The sequence below is a fragment of the Anopheles moucheti genome, chromosome 2, assembly GCF_943734755.1.
Source record: "Anopheles moucheti chromosome 2, idAnoMoucSN_F20_07, whole genome shotgun sequence".
Lineage (NCBI taxonomy): Eukaryota > Metazoa > Arthropoda > Insecta > Diptera > Culicidae > Anopheles > Anopheles moucheti.
The window spans coordinates 23,693,962-23,709,680 of record NC_069140.1 but is presented as its reverse complement, the minus strand read 5'-3'; the positions used below and the strand labels follow the sequence as shown (position 1 = coordinate 23,709,680).

Sequence of the window (15,719 nt, the reverse complement as noted above, 5' to 3'; positions counted from 1 at the left end):
CCAACCGTCTGTTCGACATGGCAGGCAGAAGAAGACCGCACTGCTGCTTCAGGGCGGAAGAATAACAGGGATCCCCATTAACAATCGCATCAAGAATACGTAAATTTGTCCTTTCTACGATGTACCAATTTCGAGCTACGGCGAACCTTAACAATTCACTCCTATTCTCGCTGTAACCGGTGATGGAGGTTGGCACTGTGGTGGAGAAATTTTAAACACCACATTATCCTGTTTTTTTCGTTCTCTCTCTCTCTCTCTCTCTCTCTCTCTCTCTCTTTCTCTCTCTCTCTCTCTCTCTCTTACTTTCTGCGAAAGGCAATCGTGTCTTTTGCGTTCGGTAACTTCGCGAACTTTTCTTGATGCTTGATAGAGACAGAAGGCGACGAGAGGAATCTTTTCTTTTTTCCAAATGGAAAACGTTACAAATTTTACGTTGGTTGACTTTTTGCCGTTTCCAAGCAACTAGGGCAAAGAATCTAAGAAAGGAATGAGCGAAAAACGAGCTGACGGTGTACATCGTGGGAACCGCTATGGTTTCCGAGAACGACATCCGGCATTCTCAACCAAAGCGAATGCTAAGTTGATACGACTGGAGGGAAGGTAGCGACCTGCACCACGCCGACAAGGACATTTCGCCGTGGTTCTCCTCAGCTATTCAAGCTTTCAAGCAGAGGTATAAAAGATCCCACTCGTTCTCTGCATCCTGCTCCCGCGCACAAGCTCTTCTGCCGCCTCGAATGATCCCCAATCTGCATTTCGGTTCTGCCCACTGAGCGTTAACTCAATATGCTTAATGTAGGAATAAAAGCAATAACGCTTCAAGCACATTAATATTACAGCAAGAAAGCACCCCTTGCCATCACCGTACCCCGCCGGGTCGGTGGGTTTCCACCCAATCCAAACCGATCCAATTTCCCCCACCCGCATACGATCGGAAAGCACCGAAAGGATACCGACGATGCTCCTGGGACGTTATTACCCCCATTAGCACCATCATCGACATCATCGTCACCGTACGAGCGCGTATCGACGGGTGAACGGAAGGATTGGCCTGTCCTTACTATAGCCGGCGAGACAACTGGATGAGAATTAGGGTAACCTTCTTCACATCTGTGAAGACTAACCTGAGGCCTTCTGTGTCCCATCCCGGCTCCCCCTGCTGATCCCACCGGCTGGGAAACGGAATCCAAGGGATACCAATCTCCTGGACGCAGGTTAGATAGAGCGGTAGTGTGAAAAGTTAACGATGGGATTTCTTCCCCCGCGAAACATCCGCTTTGCCTTGGCGAAGCATTCAAAAGATGGCAGCTTGCCGAAAGTTTATCATGTACTTTAAGGAATAATTGGGCCCATTATTATTCGCATTAGGTTCGAAGGGGACTATAAATAGGGACAGGTAGATAAAAAGTAAAAAGCTAGCCTAGAAAGAAGATAAATATTGGAAAGGACCAATTTAAATACTAATGTTTCGTGTATCAATACATAAAATTTCAATTATATTTGGGTTTATAAACGTATAAAACATTTTATTTTAATGATTTAGAAAATCATCACCAAATAAAAAATCATCTACTGTTAAGCGGATCCAAAAAAGCGAAATCCGATTTGACATGTCGAAATCCGAAACCCAACAACGGCTTAATTCGATTACAATCATTAAGATTTGTAGCAAATTATCTGCCCAACAAAAATAAACCCAAAATTCCCCACAATTGCACTTCACACAAACAACAGCTCAGTCAATTGTGGATACCGTACTTATTGGCTCCATTTGCCAATTCATTCCACACGGGCGTATTAACGCCCTCAGCTCCCGGACAACACCGGATAAACAAACGTGCAAACATTTCCATTGCAATGGTTTGTGATTGTTGCACAGCCGCTAACGAAACACGCCAGAAACAAAAAAACATGTACAGAAAACGAAATAATCCATAGTACCAACGGCCCGGGTTAGCTTTCGCTCTTGGTTGGCCGGTCCGGGCGCTGAAAAATCAACACCGGCATTCATTGTGACATTTCAAATCAACCCATCCGACAGCAGCAGGATAAACTATCCAGCAGATGCAATTCCATTCGCTCAGATTGCATTAAAACAAGCAGATGATGCTTTATCCCTATGTATTCCGAGTAATGTACACTCGGCTTTCCGTGCTCCGCATAGCCATCCGTACCGTATTCCACGTTTGGTTAGAGGTTTCAGCACATCGCCGTGAATAAAACAGGATGAAAGGAACACTAATCCCTGCATGATGCATACATACAGTTTGCAACATTCTTAACTTTTTCAAATGTCAGCTTGTGCTGGGCTTAACAGAGAGACAGCATTTGCATTCGGATCTCTATTTCTGCGCTACACACTTTCATACAAAAAGTATTACATTGTTTACAGTAACATGAAAAAATTATAAGGATAGTTACAATGATTGAAACAAAACGAAAATTGGAAATTAATTCCTTCTCTCGCAATTAATCTTAAGAATTACGCCTTTACAATTTGTCTTCCATAATCTCATGAATATTAAACGAGCATTACCGAAACGTTCGATTCGATCAGCTTTTGCAAATATCCCAGGAGAGAAAATGGCAAATCTATTCAACCTGACTGGAGAAAATAAAGACTTTCTTTCAGATTATATTTTAAGCTCTAAAAGCCGATTTTTTTCTCGTCGAGCCGAGGTTTTTCTACTGTTTTTTTAATGTACTTAAGTTTTATTACTTTATGAACTTTTTAAATTTGGGCAAATGATAATTATTTAATTCAACTTTTTATTCTTCTATTTATTACACCTTTTTTAGTTTAAACTAACATTCTTAGAATAAATTATCACTAACAAGAGCTGATCCAACCATGGTAGATGAATTGTGCCAAATTCCATCAATCATCCTGCAGTGGCAGCTGCAGTTTGCCACCAGTAGCGCACAATACCGTCCATCCCCGAATGCACAATTTGAACCGCCGTCGACGAACAGCCGGCAGCCGCCGATGATGAGCATCGCATTCAATTGTTCACTAAATCCGCAAGCCAATCAATCAATCAAAGTTGGCCACTTCATGCTGGCATACTTGTCACGGAGCGCCGATGGAGGCGCCCAGTCAGTCACGCCGAATCGAAATGGGGTGCGAAACCCAATCGAAATCATCGGCCACACCGACGGTGGGAAAAGCGTCCTTAAATCGTGCAGCCATTCCGAAGTACACTTAGCGCTGGATGCCATAAATCTTCGAGTTTTAACGTGGACAAATTTCAATTTCAAGCTACTTTATCAAACGAGCTCGTGCTATGTTGTACCATTTCACGCTGCCGCGAACCGGAGCAGTGCCTACATTTCGGTAGTAGGGCTTCATTTCTATTAGGAAAAGCGTTCGACCAGCACCTTTCGCTTCGCTCAACATTCGTAGGAAGGGCCGCATTAAATATTCTCTTTCAAAATTGACTCAGCTTTACTGCTGACGAGGGCATTTGCCGAAAGAAGTGGGCCCAATTATAAAGTCTGAGATACGATATTCACATAACAAATGGTTTGTTAAGTACAGGTTGTCAATTTTCAAAGCATGCTTTGACTTTAATCTGGACAGTGTAGACATTAATTTAAAATGGAAGTTAGTGCTTCATGAGGCTGTGGGTACTAATTCTAGGCAGCTTTATTCGAAAATTTAACTCAAAAAGTCAGCCAGATTTTCAAAGTTAGCACATGACCCTTAAAACAACTTTAATCTGAAACATATTTCAAACACAGCTTTACCACCTGTGGAATTAGAAAAATGTCCAAAATATAGCCGTTATAGATCAAAAAGGAAAAATATGATTATCCATGTGAAACACTATGTCCGCCTCAATTCGTCCTAGTTCTTTTACAAAGTTCCGCTTCCAAAGTCACCTATCAAATTCCAATTTTACCCTGCTGCATCGTACGCTAAAGGCATGTTGTGGCCAGGGAACGTACATTGTAAGCTTTTACCAAATTGTGTCCTCAAACATCAAAGCCTGCAATCCTCTTACCGAGCAAGCAAAGCTCACCATCGGTTGTTAAAGGTTCGGATTGGAAATTGTATCAAATATCAGCACGCTCAGGCGTCGATCAGTGACGGGAATGCAATGCCTTTACCGGCACATAACGGCGGTTAGTTTGGCTTCATTCCATTTGCAGCAAATTTCTCTCGCACAACCGCCGGTATGACTTCAATATTTCTATCGTTTTATTGGTAAGAATGGGTGAAACTTTCCCATTTACGAATCGACTTTACGAGCCTTCACAGCCCAGTTTCCAACGTCGTGCCGGTAACGATGCTCATATATAAAAGGAAGCGTCTTGATGTTTTTTTCACGTTCGTATGAAGTTCGTCTGTTGCAGAAGTATTGTTTAAAGTTTCCTATCGATGGAAACACTGGATGTTTGCAGCAAATATTTGTCTTTAAGTTGTTCGAGGTAAGAAGTGGGTGCACATAAGTTCAATTCTAATATTGATATTTAATGGCTGGTTATAATTTATTTCTCTGCTTCAAATCAATATATTTTTAGTATATTTTTCAGCACAAAGTAAATGAAATTGTATTAAAAATTACAATGTTGAAAATATTTGAATTTTAAACTGTATCAGTAAGCTGCTATGAAGGGATGAATTAAAGTATTGTACATAAATGAGTTTGGAATGGCAAAATAATCAAGTCGAAATGAATTCATACAAGATTCCTTGCGTATCCTTTGTCCCGAAGCTACGAGAAACAATGCTCATTCCGAAATATTCGACTGAGTTCTCAACACCATCTGGCATTGCAACAATCCTTGGGTGCAAAGTTCAACTGGTAGCAGTAACAAAGAACCATCCATTTGTCTCTATCGCCAACCGGTGACGGTGAGTTCATTTTGCGAAAGACAAACCTTGCTCCTTCCGTACGTAATTGCTGCACTGTTTGCCGTGTTTTGACATCGTAGTAAATGGCACCGAAGTACCGCACAACACGAACCTACCCGTAACAACAACAGCAACACCGACACAAAGCGTCCGAACAAATGCACCTTTGACACCGGACACAGAAGCCACTCGAGCCAGAAGTGTCAAACGAAATGTCCTTTTTTTCCCAATCCATGTCCCGCTTTGCCGCTTTCTTTCGATATAAAGACACTCACCCCAAAAAAAGGCCACCATTGTGCCGGTGGCCATTGCGGAGGGCAAATAAAACGGATTGGAGTTTTGGAATGGGAGCGTGTAAAGAGGACACATGTATGTATGTGCCTCCCCGCTCGTCGTGCCTTTTGTTGCATTGTTTCAAGATGCACTTTGTACTCCTGTCGTGTACACACAAATACACACGGACACAGGGAATCCTCAGAAATACAAAAACCTCAGTACGATCGCATGAGAAGTGGCTGTGTGGCGTGGAAAAGCGAAAAGCTGATGGAAAGTCGAGCTGAAATAAGAGAATCATTTCATTACAACTTTACCAAAGCTACACACCATTCGGCAAACATGGCCGGGACTGGGTAGCGTACAATAGATCGACCACGCCGCGCTGGCCTGCAAAAGAAAAGGGGGAAACTTTCACTACCAACATCGGAGAACATGGATTCAGTTTCGATAATGGTTGTTTTCCCGTGTCTGCTTTACTTTGCTTCCCACGTAATTCCCGGTTTCGGGGTGATGCTTATGTTTGGCCTTTTTTTTGTTTTAAACGATCGTTCCACGGGTGCATCTTTCACCAACTAAGGGAGCAAAAAGGGACCAACTGCACGGCCCTTCACCATGTTTGGGTTTGTAATTTAAGAAGAAAATTTTCTTTTTTCTTCGTTAAAGAAGCCCATCGGTAAAGTTCAGCTGTTTTGAGGGATGCGAAAGCTGGTAAATTAATACACGGCAGGCTCAAGTGTGAAGGAAAGGCAACGGGGGGAAAACACGCCCGAACATGGAACGGCTGCTGTGAGGAGAGGGGAAACGAGTGTCCCATGGAATGCGGATGCGAGCAAAGTCAAAAGTGCAGTGAAAAGTTGCTTAACAGGTCGTACACCATTTCTTGAATCTTGAGCAGCAGTTCGAGTTGATGTCCGTACGCCTCAAGAGGCGTGTGCTGGGTTCTCTCCAGCCCCGGACAAAAGCAACCAACAAAGCGCGGTAGCTTACGGGTTTATGCTTCCAGGAATGAGCTTCTTTACAACCAACTGAGCATAACTGTGCCGTATGCCGTGAGAATGCTTTAAAATTATCGTCTATGATGAAGTTATTTTAACAAAGTTCTCTCTCTCTCTCTCTGCTTTAGTAAATAGGTATTGTGAAAAGTTCGAACCAACTTTATCGGAACGTTTTCCTTGCTGAATGAAGCATTTACATTGAATTTGTTAGCTGTGGGTAAATGTATTTGTTCTTCAAAGTGTCATCAGCGTTCAAAGTTCATCACTATCGATTCGACGCATCATAACGATATGGAAATAACATCACCACACCACCAACTCCGCTATCTCCGATATCCGTGGGGTTATTCTATTGAAGGGTGCACACGTTCGCACAACAGCAAGAACAAAGCCCTCGCGAAAGGAACGATATTTTTAAAGCGGACATACTGCTCCCGATTCCTGAAAGCCCGATCTGTTCTCGGGTGTGGAGCTATTTCCGTACAAACGGTACACGGACATGCCCAAGGACACAAATCGTCCTTGGAGCTGAACAATGAAACTGGATCATTACTGCGTTTGGTCGCTGGAGCAAGGTAAGCCATCCTCGCAATAACTCATCAGAGAAAAAAGTAAATGCCTTCGAATGACACAAGGGAGTTGCAAAATATTAACAAAAAAATCCTTGGAATAGATAAATGGACTATTTGTTTGTTTAACTTAAAACAAAACGGAGCATAATAAGTGCATTAATTTACATCAAAACTACCCCCTTTAAGGTAGTTAATAAATCAAACAGGCCGGCAAAAATATAAACTCCATCAGCATAATTAGAAGACCGGACCTCGAGGTCTCGAGAAGCAAACGAAAGCAAAACTCGAAAAACACAAATCACTACATAAATATAAACCTTTGCTGGACGGTAGAAAGAACCTGCTGCTGAAGTCCTCCCCGGTCCAGGTGAAAACTACACCTTCTACAAACACAATCTTATTGATGGCGGCCGTCGTTCAGTCGAGCGCTTTTCCTACCCCCGCTACCGTCCGAGTTTTCCCGCGGGGGTTTCAAATTTAAATTCTAAACGAACCACAACCGCAACCGGGTCCGACGAATGCGGGCGAATGTGTATGTATATATGTAAAATGAAACCTATCATCGATTACCATCAATAAAAACAACCTAAAAATAGATAACTATGGGGCGAACGAACGCATGAATGCGGGAGTGAATTCGAGCAAACGTTGCACCCATGCTGAAGCGAAGGAACCGACGGGGTTTTTTTTTCTTCCGTTGCTTATTTTGTGCCTCATTTTTGTTCCTTATTTAGAGCATTATGCTTTTCTTCTAGCTTGAGTCTTGTGCATCTTACTGCCACTTATTATGCAAGCTTTCAGCGTGTTTTATTTATCCTTCCGTGGTCCGTAGTCCGTTACATATAAGCTTGCTCAACCGGTGCCGGTAGCTCGTGTGGTCGTGTCGAGAGGACTCGATTTGCTTTTGGGGGTTGCTTCATGTCGGTTTCCGAGACAGCGAGCAGATTGCAACACCTGGGTCACCGGTGTGCTATCACCTGGCTATGGAAATTTCTTATCGATGGCACACGCTTCAACCGGGCCCCACACACACGCTCAAACCCGAGCTATCGAGCCGGTCGGGTTCATCCAGTACGAACCATTTACCTTGGACTTTATTGGACGTAATTATATGCCACGGCGGCACCGGGGGGCGGCAACCGGGTATTTTTCGACAGACGGAACATTCGGTTTGCGGGCAAGATAAACACTTGCACTTGCCATGATTCATCGAACCGGACCGGACGAGATTGCGTCCAGGACTCTTGCTAATCGATGGGTGTTTGTGTTGCTACTCGAACACAATGTAGGAAAACTGTTAGTACGAATGTTTTTTTTTTATTTTACTTCTGCAACTTAAACTATTCAAACGCGTGGTGGTTTTTCTGTAAACCTGTAACCGTTCTCGTTCTTTATGTTGCCGGCCAGCATACAAATGACGCCAACGCGTTTTTGGTCTGACATTCACACTGCAGCACCCGCGGTATGGATGACAAGATTCCATTGTGACATGCGAACCCTTCATGGACTGTGTTCTTTGCCGGCTTCTGAGTATATCGTTTTTCTTTTTGCTCTCCAACGAAACATCACGCCCTGGGTAAATTCTTTTTTGCTGCCACTTCTGTCTCATTCGCTCCTACCGGACAGTCTCTAACCCGGGCCGAAATCCGTAGGATTACGCCTGTTGGGAAGGATGGGCTCAGATGGATAGACGACCGAACCGACAGCACAAGATGTAATCAAAACCCCGGTGCCGACTGGAATCCTTGCCGAATGGGCGACTCAAGGACACACTCCAATCATGCAGCAACAGCGACATGAAGTACATACGGGCAAGCGAGCAACAAATCTATATATACAAAGCAACCGACGTTTGGTTGGAGGCAACCACGGGGAACATAAGACTAGGCGTACCTGTTTCTTGAAGATTGTTGCACACCTCACCCGACGCCGGCAGCTGGTAATCGGAACCCACGCCCGTTACACCCCGACACTCCCGTTGGGACCCTGGGCTGATTTCGAGCTTGTACCTATCGGCCGAGACCAGCTACGGCCGGATATAGCATTGACTCTGTGGGAGGATTACCCTCCCTGGGGGGGGGATTTGTTTGACACCTTATTTTCCTATTTCACCACACTCTCATATGCACACGCACACACGCACACACACATCCACTAATGGTAACAACAATACCTGTACATGGAGCTACAATTGAGTTTTTAGATCGAAAATGTAAGCGGACGTGATTGCAGCTCATGAAACAGGACGCAACAGTAGCTCAATCACATTTATCGGAAGAATATACACTTTATTTCAAACACATTTCAACATTCAACAACTCAAGCGCTTCGATTGTGTTAAGAAAACTTTGCACTTTAACGACAATGGACATCCACGCAAGTCTGCCACTTTGTTTAGCAAGTTTTACACATATCTATAATGTTACAATTTTACCCTGTTTCAGCTGGCTTTTGTTTTCTTAAAATTGACACTCCATAATTTATGATTCTTTGCACTGTTTTATGGTAAAAAAAAGATGTTCCGAACATTAAAAACAACAATTGAGGCGCACCAATGTCAACACCTTACGAGACGTCCGCCGTCTCCAGTAGCAACAAGTGTATCCTCCGGAACGTTCTATTTCTATCTCGGCGCTTACTTTGTTCGCCGAATAGCTTTCATCGTCAGCCGTTGCAACGGTTGCGAACGATACCGAAACCGGCAACCGTTTCGTTGCATATTTATCTTACCGGTTTGAATTGATCCAGCATTATTTCTTTACGGGCTACACTTGCTTGTTATTTGGCAGCGTGGCAAGATGGCAACAAGGGATTTCCGTATTCGCCAGATAAACGCAACCAGCGCGGAGCGTGTCCATTAAGCGGCCACCATCGATCGATGGTCGATGGATCGGTAAAAAACCAGAACACACGCGCGCGCTCGGTCATCGGGCACAGAGTTTGCACAGAAAATATTTATCTTTCGGCGGGGTTGTATGGAAGCGCGCAAAATTCCACCACCCAACCCCGATCGGTCACCCACAAGCCGGGTATCGGTATAACGATTGCCTATCCGAACCAGAACCAGAGGTTTGTATTTATTTGCAACCCAAGAATAGACACACGAGCAGACGATTCGATACGCGCGTAATGAGATCAGGTTTTGGACGATAGTTTTCGCTGCCGAAAATGTCCGGGTGGATTGAACGATCGCGAACAACAGAACCTATCCGGCACGGCAAGTTCAATGTTCAACTTTTGGCCGCCCCGGGGTCCCCCCGCGATCGTTTGGCACTAGCACACCAGAGGGGAATAGGGATGTTCCGATCCGCCAGAAACAACACGGCACAAAGTCGAAAACAAAATCACCCACTCCACACACACACTCACCACGCACCACGCTGAGGTATTGGAATACGTAGTAAATTTTGATTATTTACACAATCGCACACTAACACTCGCAAAAAAACCTTTGTCCTACTCGATGAACACGCGGTCGACACGCGGGGACAGAGTTGGGTAAGAGTTATTTCGCGCACGAAATAATCTTCACCGCCGTATGTCCGGCGGCAGAAGTGCACAATTAACACCAAGCCGAGTTTTGTTTGAATCTGATTAAAGTTCGGTGGGTTTTTTTCCCCCCACAACACCACGCAGCGATACGGCTGCCGGGCTACACGCACACGTCCGGCTGCTCCGATGGTCACGGATTGAATGCCGTGCACACGATGGTGTTGTCGCCGAGCTCCGTCGCTCCGTTCGCATCGACCGAACCGACGCGAACCCAGCATCTCTTCCGGCTGAGCTGACCGTAGGTGTGTGCGTGCGTATGGAAAGGCTGAGGAAGCTTTCCGTGTACCTTGGAAGTACATCGCAGGGCGAGCTGCGTGGTAAACTGTGCAACCACAACTCATCGAAAGCTACGCTGCTTACGCACTGAACGGTTGGAGCAACAACAAAACAAAACATCGCCCTTCCCCATATAGTTGTAGAGGGGAAGCCCGTGAATGTTTAGTTTCCCAAGAATTGTTATCAATATGATAACATTAAGAAGGATTCTAATAGGACTTTCATAAACAAAAAGCATTTCTTTCTATATAAAAGAACAATTAATCGAAAGATCAAGATATTTAAACTATAATTTAACTAAAAGGGTAACATAATTCCACGCATAGAATGATAAGTGGCTATCACAAACAATTTATTTTATTAATCTTACAACAAACAGAACTAAATTCTGCTTGTACCTGTTGCTCCATCTCTTATTACCCTAGCCGAAACGGAAAGCTTATCTCGTGCTATCATTATTACCATCCCAAACACACCTCAATGATTAGCAAGCACACAGGCACACAAAAAAAATCTCTCTCATACACAAGCAAAGAATACAACAGGTTGCTTGGTTTGGCCAACTCCAGCTGGGCCGACTCATCCAACGCCAAATGCCGCAGTTCAGTCCTCATCTTGTGTGTGTTTTATCATCTCTCTCGCTCTCTCGCTCTGTGTGCTCGGATTGTTTACATTTTCCCAAGCATCTGGCGGCGAGATTGTGTTCACCGCCATCGCCATAGCAGATTTTATCTCCCGGGAGGTGATCAGTGGATGGTGTGGATCTGTTTCACTTTTTGTTCGGCTTTTTTTTCTCCAACTTTGCACACATCTTATCGCACAATGGGCAACGATCCGGTGGCGGGTAGAACAAGGAAATTGATGCGTTAACTCGCAACTCGATCGATCTCTCACGTGCGTGCGTGAGCATTGGTGGAGAGTATTCACATTTCATCCCCTCCGCCTTCGAAATTCTGGGTTGTTGAATGATAAAGACGGGAATAGAGGCCCTTGGCGCGAAAGGTTCACCAAACGAAAGAAGACGATTGAACGTCCCAACGCATACCCTTGCTGCACAATTTAGAGCGATGGCTTACGGTGAGAACGCCGTTTCGGATAATGATAACCTGTTGGACACCGAGTTTCGAATGTTCAAGATGTGGCGTAGGGGTTGCATCCGGAAAAATCCGATTTTTCCGATGCTGCTGCGACATCAGTTGATGCTGTTCGTGTCCATCGTGAATATCATAACATCGCACACGAGCAATCGACAGTTTCTGGTGTGGAGTTTGCGCATTCTGTGGCGGAGCTTTTGGGGGAAGTTTCTCCTCAATAAGAGGGGGTAAAATTACAGAAAAGCTTAGCTAAAGCTCATGGTACTATTGTTGACAATTTGGATCGCTTAACATCTTCTCGTGAAGAGAATGCCTTTACTAAAGAGAATTGGTCTAATCGTGATTTAAAACGATCAGATTATTTGAATAAAATATTATAGCATTACTATTCTAAGTAGCGACAAATTCCCAGCTTTGCGATACAAGCCATCTGCCTGCTGATACAGTAACGATTATAACGATCATCACTCGAACTTGATGATTTCCGTATCGTAACGTTAATGTGCAGATCACAAGTGCATACAGGCGGCCGGCGATATAGCCTGCATGCCCAGCAATATCGTACGATGTTGTCTATTTCAAGATAACAATAATCAGAAACTAAAATGCCTCACCTTTTCCCTGCCAAAAACCGCTCGAGCGCCAACGAGTAAATCACGCGCGTAGCAGCTACACTGCATTTCCTGTGTTTTGTCATTAGGAAATAATCGCACGTTTTCCGCCTATGCTCATTCTACTGATCAGTTTACGACTTTAAGCTAATATATTACTGTTTTAAGATTACAACATGCGTTCTGCACGTTATTATTGCGTACCCACCTAATACCGATGAAATTTGTTTCAGAGATGTAAAGTTTACAGTACACAGATCGTTATTCTAGTGCTAGTAATGTAATTTAGCTTTACATTTTTTAGTACCCAACAGTCCTCCCCTTCAGTCCATGTTTCACGCTACATTTTTATGAGGGTCAGGGTGGTCTGTTCTGTGGAAACAAAGATGTCTAGGGCGACCGTTTGACACCAACACCATTGTGCAAGGAAGCAACAGTGTCAAAAAACCAGACTTCTCGATCCGCCAATGGAGTCAAACAGATATCGGAATTGTTTACCAGGTGTGTGTTAATAGCCTTTGCACGCACTACTGATTCCGCAGCGAATCTTAAGCGTGAAGATTCATCTGGTGTCTTGCTGTATGGTATGCTGTACATCGGTGCCGTTATGAAATAGAAATATATTAACTTTTAGCTAATCGCGTTTTAAAACTATTTGTAACAGAGCAAAAGAGTGATTGGTTTTATCTATTGCAGCTTACACTTAAGTTTTTGGTGACGAACATTCGGAGAAAAGCACTGAAGGCAAACTATGATCAAACCTCAAATACTGTTGTTTTTCTCACAAATTATTGCTATCGCCTGTTCAATATTTCTTCTAACATTAGGCGCACACCATTGGGGCTTCGTAATCGTAAATTTATTCGTTGTTACTACTAACGTCAGGTATATAAACGATTGCCATATGCCTGCGAAAAGGAGGTTAGATAAGCATTAAACCTTAGGACGGTACAAACATACATTTAAATACTCATTTACAAGATGTGCTATCGATGGACCCGAATTCACTACCTAGCGCCGTCCTCGTCGCCCTGCACGCTGCCGTCACTGTCGCTCGATTCTTCCGCCTCCGAACAACCCGATATTAAACCCTTCTCCTGAATGGCAGCTGCCACTGCCGTCTCGAGGATGTAATTGTCATGCAAAGCTCGCCCCATTTCAGGCCAACTGGGATCGGGTGGCACAGCTGTGGACGTGTTTTCGGCCGCGACCGCTGGTCCCGGAGCTGCTTGTGCCGAAGTGGAAGGTCCGGCCAGTTCGCTCGAGCTCGAAGGTAACAGGCCCCGCGCACTTATTGCCATTCGCACCGCTTCGTCCTCCAACAGTTGGCCTTCGTTCGCTTGGGGTGGTTGTTGTGATGCAGTATTGCCATTGTTCCGCCGATCAAAGAAGACAAGAAACCGTTCCAGCACCATGTTCAGAATGTTGTCATCTATGCAGGCAGCGATTTGACTTTCCTGCCAGCTGCGTAGATCATTGGCCAGCTGTTCACGACGGTTGATGTGTTCCAGGGAGCTGGACGATGTGCTTGCCATCGGCCCAGGGACCTCCCTATCTGCCAGGGCACGCGAATGCGAGCTCAGCCCTTGGAAGGACAACAGACGAGGTCGTTTGTTCAACATTTCTACGCAGCTGGAACGTTCGCTTGCGTTGGTACCATCGGTCACATCATCGTTGCCCTGTTCACTCATTTTAATGACACATTGTCTGACTACTGGATATTATCACAATTCACAACGAAACACTAACGCCTGTGCGAAGGGGTCTATTTAAATCACTTGGCTTTTGGTTTCTCTTGTTGCCTTCAACTTTCGATCCAAATCGATTGCAAACATTGCAAGTCGTAGGAAAATAAACATAAAATTTTGTGTTGTTTTTTTAGAGCGAGAAACGTCATGCGCCTTCACCCAAGTAACATTTCCATGCAACATAGGGGAATTCGAAACGCTTCAGCTGTCAACTTTCCCAATGAGCACTAAATGTGAATCGTTTTTGTGGGTTTTTTTTTCGTTTTTTTTCATAATTTGTGCACCCGTACAGTAATGAAATGATATTTTATACGAGTACCAGTATTTAAACGTATATGGCAAACACTTAAAATGTGCTGGATCATAAAAAATGACGATGCCAATTTCGTTACTTCCGGGACCTTGAAGTTATAAAATGCAAAATACAGGCAATGATGTAAAGTTAATTGGTGTTTACAAAATGTAATTTTGTAGTTTAGTTTGCTGCTTGTTCATTCATTTCTTTACAATCATTTCTTCAATATATGTTGTCGCCAAATATCCCAGCGCGATGACGTAGCGGTGTTTCCTTGCCCCACGATACTTTTCAAACGCAGTCCAATATTGTATGGGATCCAAACTCTCTCAATGTCTCTCGCGACAGCGGTGATGAACACGCTCTCGCACAACGGGAGTGCGCTTCTACCACAGCTGTTCTCGTCGTCGAGGCGTATGGACGTTAAGTGTAGCTGCGTTTTACAGTAAGTTCGTTTACAACAAAAGTTCACTAAATAGGGGACTTTAACTGGTGAAATTTGAAAAGGTTTACAAAAGGCAACTACTGTAGAAGTGTAAAAAGAGCAGGCGTTTCTAAGAGAAGTTACTGTGCCGTCTCATACGTTGCCTTGGAACATCCTATCTGTATTTGACTCACCAGTTCGCGTGTTTCGTAAATGTAGTGTTCCATGTAGTGTCCAGCAAAACAAAAAATACAGCATAATGTTTTAAATGGAAAAAAGTGCCTTGCCGGGGGGAAACTTATTAATTATAAAGCATGCAAAGGTTCGCTCAGTGATGGTAAAATGCTAAGGCATTGACGACGTTTTGCATGGTCAAAGAAATCCCCGTGCCCGTGTACGCGATATACGACACGCGAGAGGAAGGCTTGGCCCAGCTTGGCCATGCAACCGGTGGTGTATCCATATCGTGCACTCTCACTAAATCCCACCCGGAGAGATCCGGAGCGTGTAGTGTGGAAATTGGGGCGGAAAATTGCAGGCCGAAAAACTGTGAAGCGAATGGGACGGCCCGGTGGCATGATGGTAGTGGGGCCGGTCTTCACACGACAGGACCCAGGTCCAATATCCCATACGGACCAATCCCCTTGTCGCAAGGACTGACTATCTCGGGCTTCGTGGTAAAATAAGTCGATACGGCCAGGCCGTTCTAACGAGAAAAAAAGTAATGTGAAGCGAATAGACGAAGCGGAAGAACGAGAAGCCGACGAGCGTATGGTGGTTTCGTACAGTGGAAGGCTCGGCTCGTAAAACTGGTACACTAACACACATGCACCAGTAGCGTAACCCGCCAACAGATGATGTCCTTGGCGGGAAGGATCGTGCCCGTTCCTGGGGAACTTTGTTTAACGTCAGCTGCATCTTTTTCAGCGCGTTGGACGAGAATTTATCCGGTTTGGTGAGGAGAATGACACTTACTGAGTGTACAGTTTCCAACGGCAACAACGGTGGTATGTTGATG

General features: G+C 44.4%; 2 protein-coding genes across 2 annotated transcripts in view; both read right to left on the bottom strand.

Annotated features, from left to right (window-relative positions):
• Window positions 1-8,690, bottom strand: part of LOC128296863 (adenylate cyclase type 6) — an 80,661-nt gene extending 71,971 nt beyond the window's left edge. The window contains exon 1 of the mRNA XM_053032371.1: window positions 8,595-8,690. The gene's annotated coding sequence lies outside the window, so the exon portion shown is untranslated. The remainder of the gene's footprint in view (window positions 1-8,594) is intronic.
• Window positions 8,691-10,935: 2,245 nt separating this feature from the next.
• Window positions 10,936-14,037, bottom strand: LOC128296867 (uncharacterized). The gene is made up of 2 exons (XM_053032380.1): window positions 13,213-14,037; window positions 10,936-13,142 (listed from the first exon to the last, which is right to left on the bottom strand). Exon 1 carries the CDS (start codon window positions 13,923-13,925, stop codon window positions 13,242-13,244), a length of 684 nt encoding a protein of 227 aa, XP_052888340.1. The 5' UTR covers window positions 13,926-14,037; the 3' UTR covers window positions 10,936-13,142; window positions 13,213-13,241.
• Window positions 14,038-15,719: the final 1,682 nt, after the last annotated feature.

Coding starts and splice junctions, on each gene's coding strand:
- LOC128296867 (XM_053032380.1), bottom strand. CDS start 13,925: ATGAGTGAACAGGGCAACGATGATGTGACCGATGGTACCAACGCAAGC.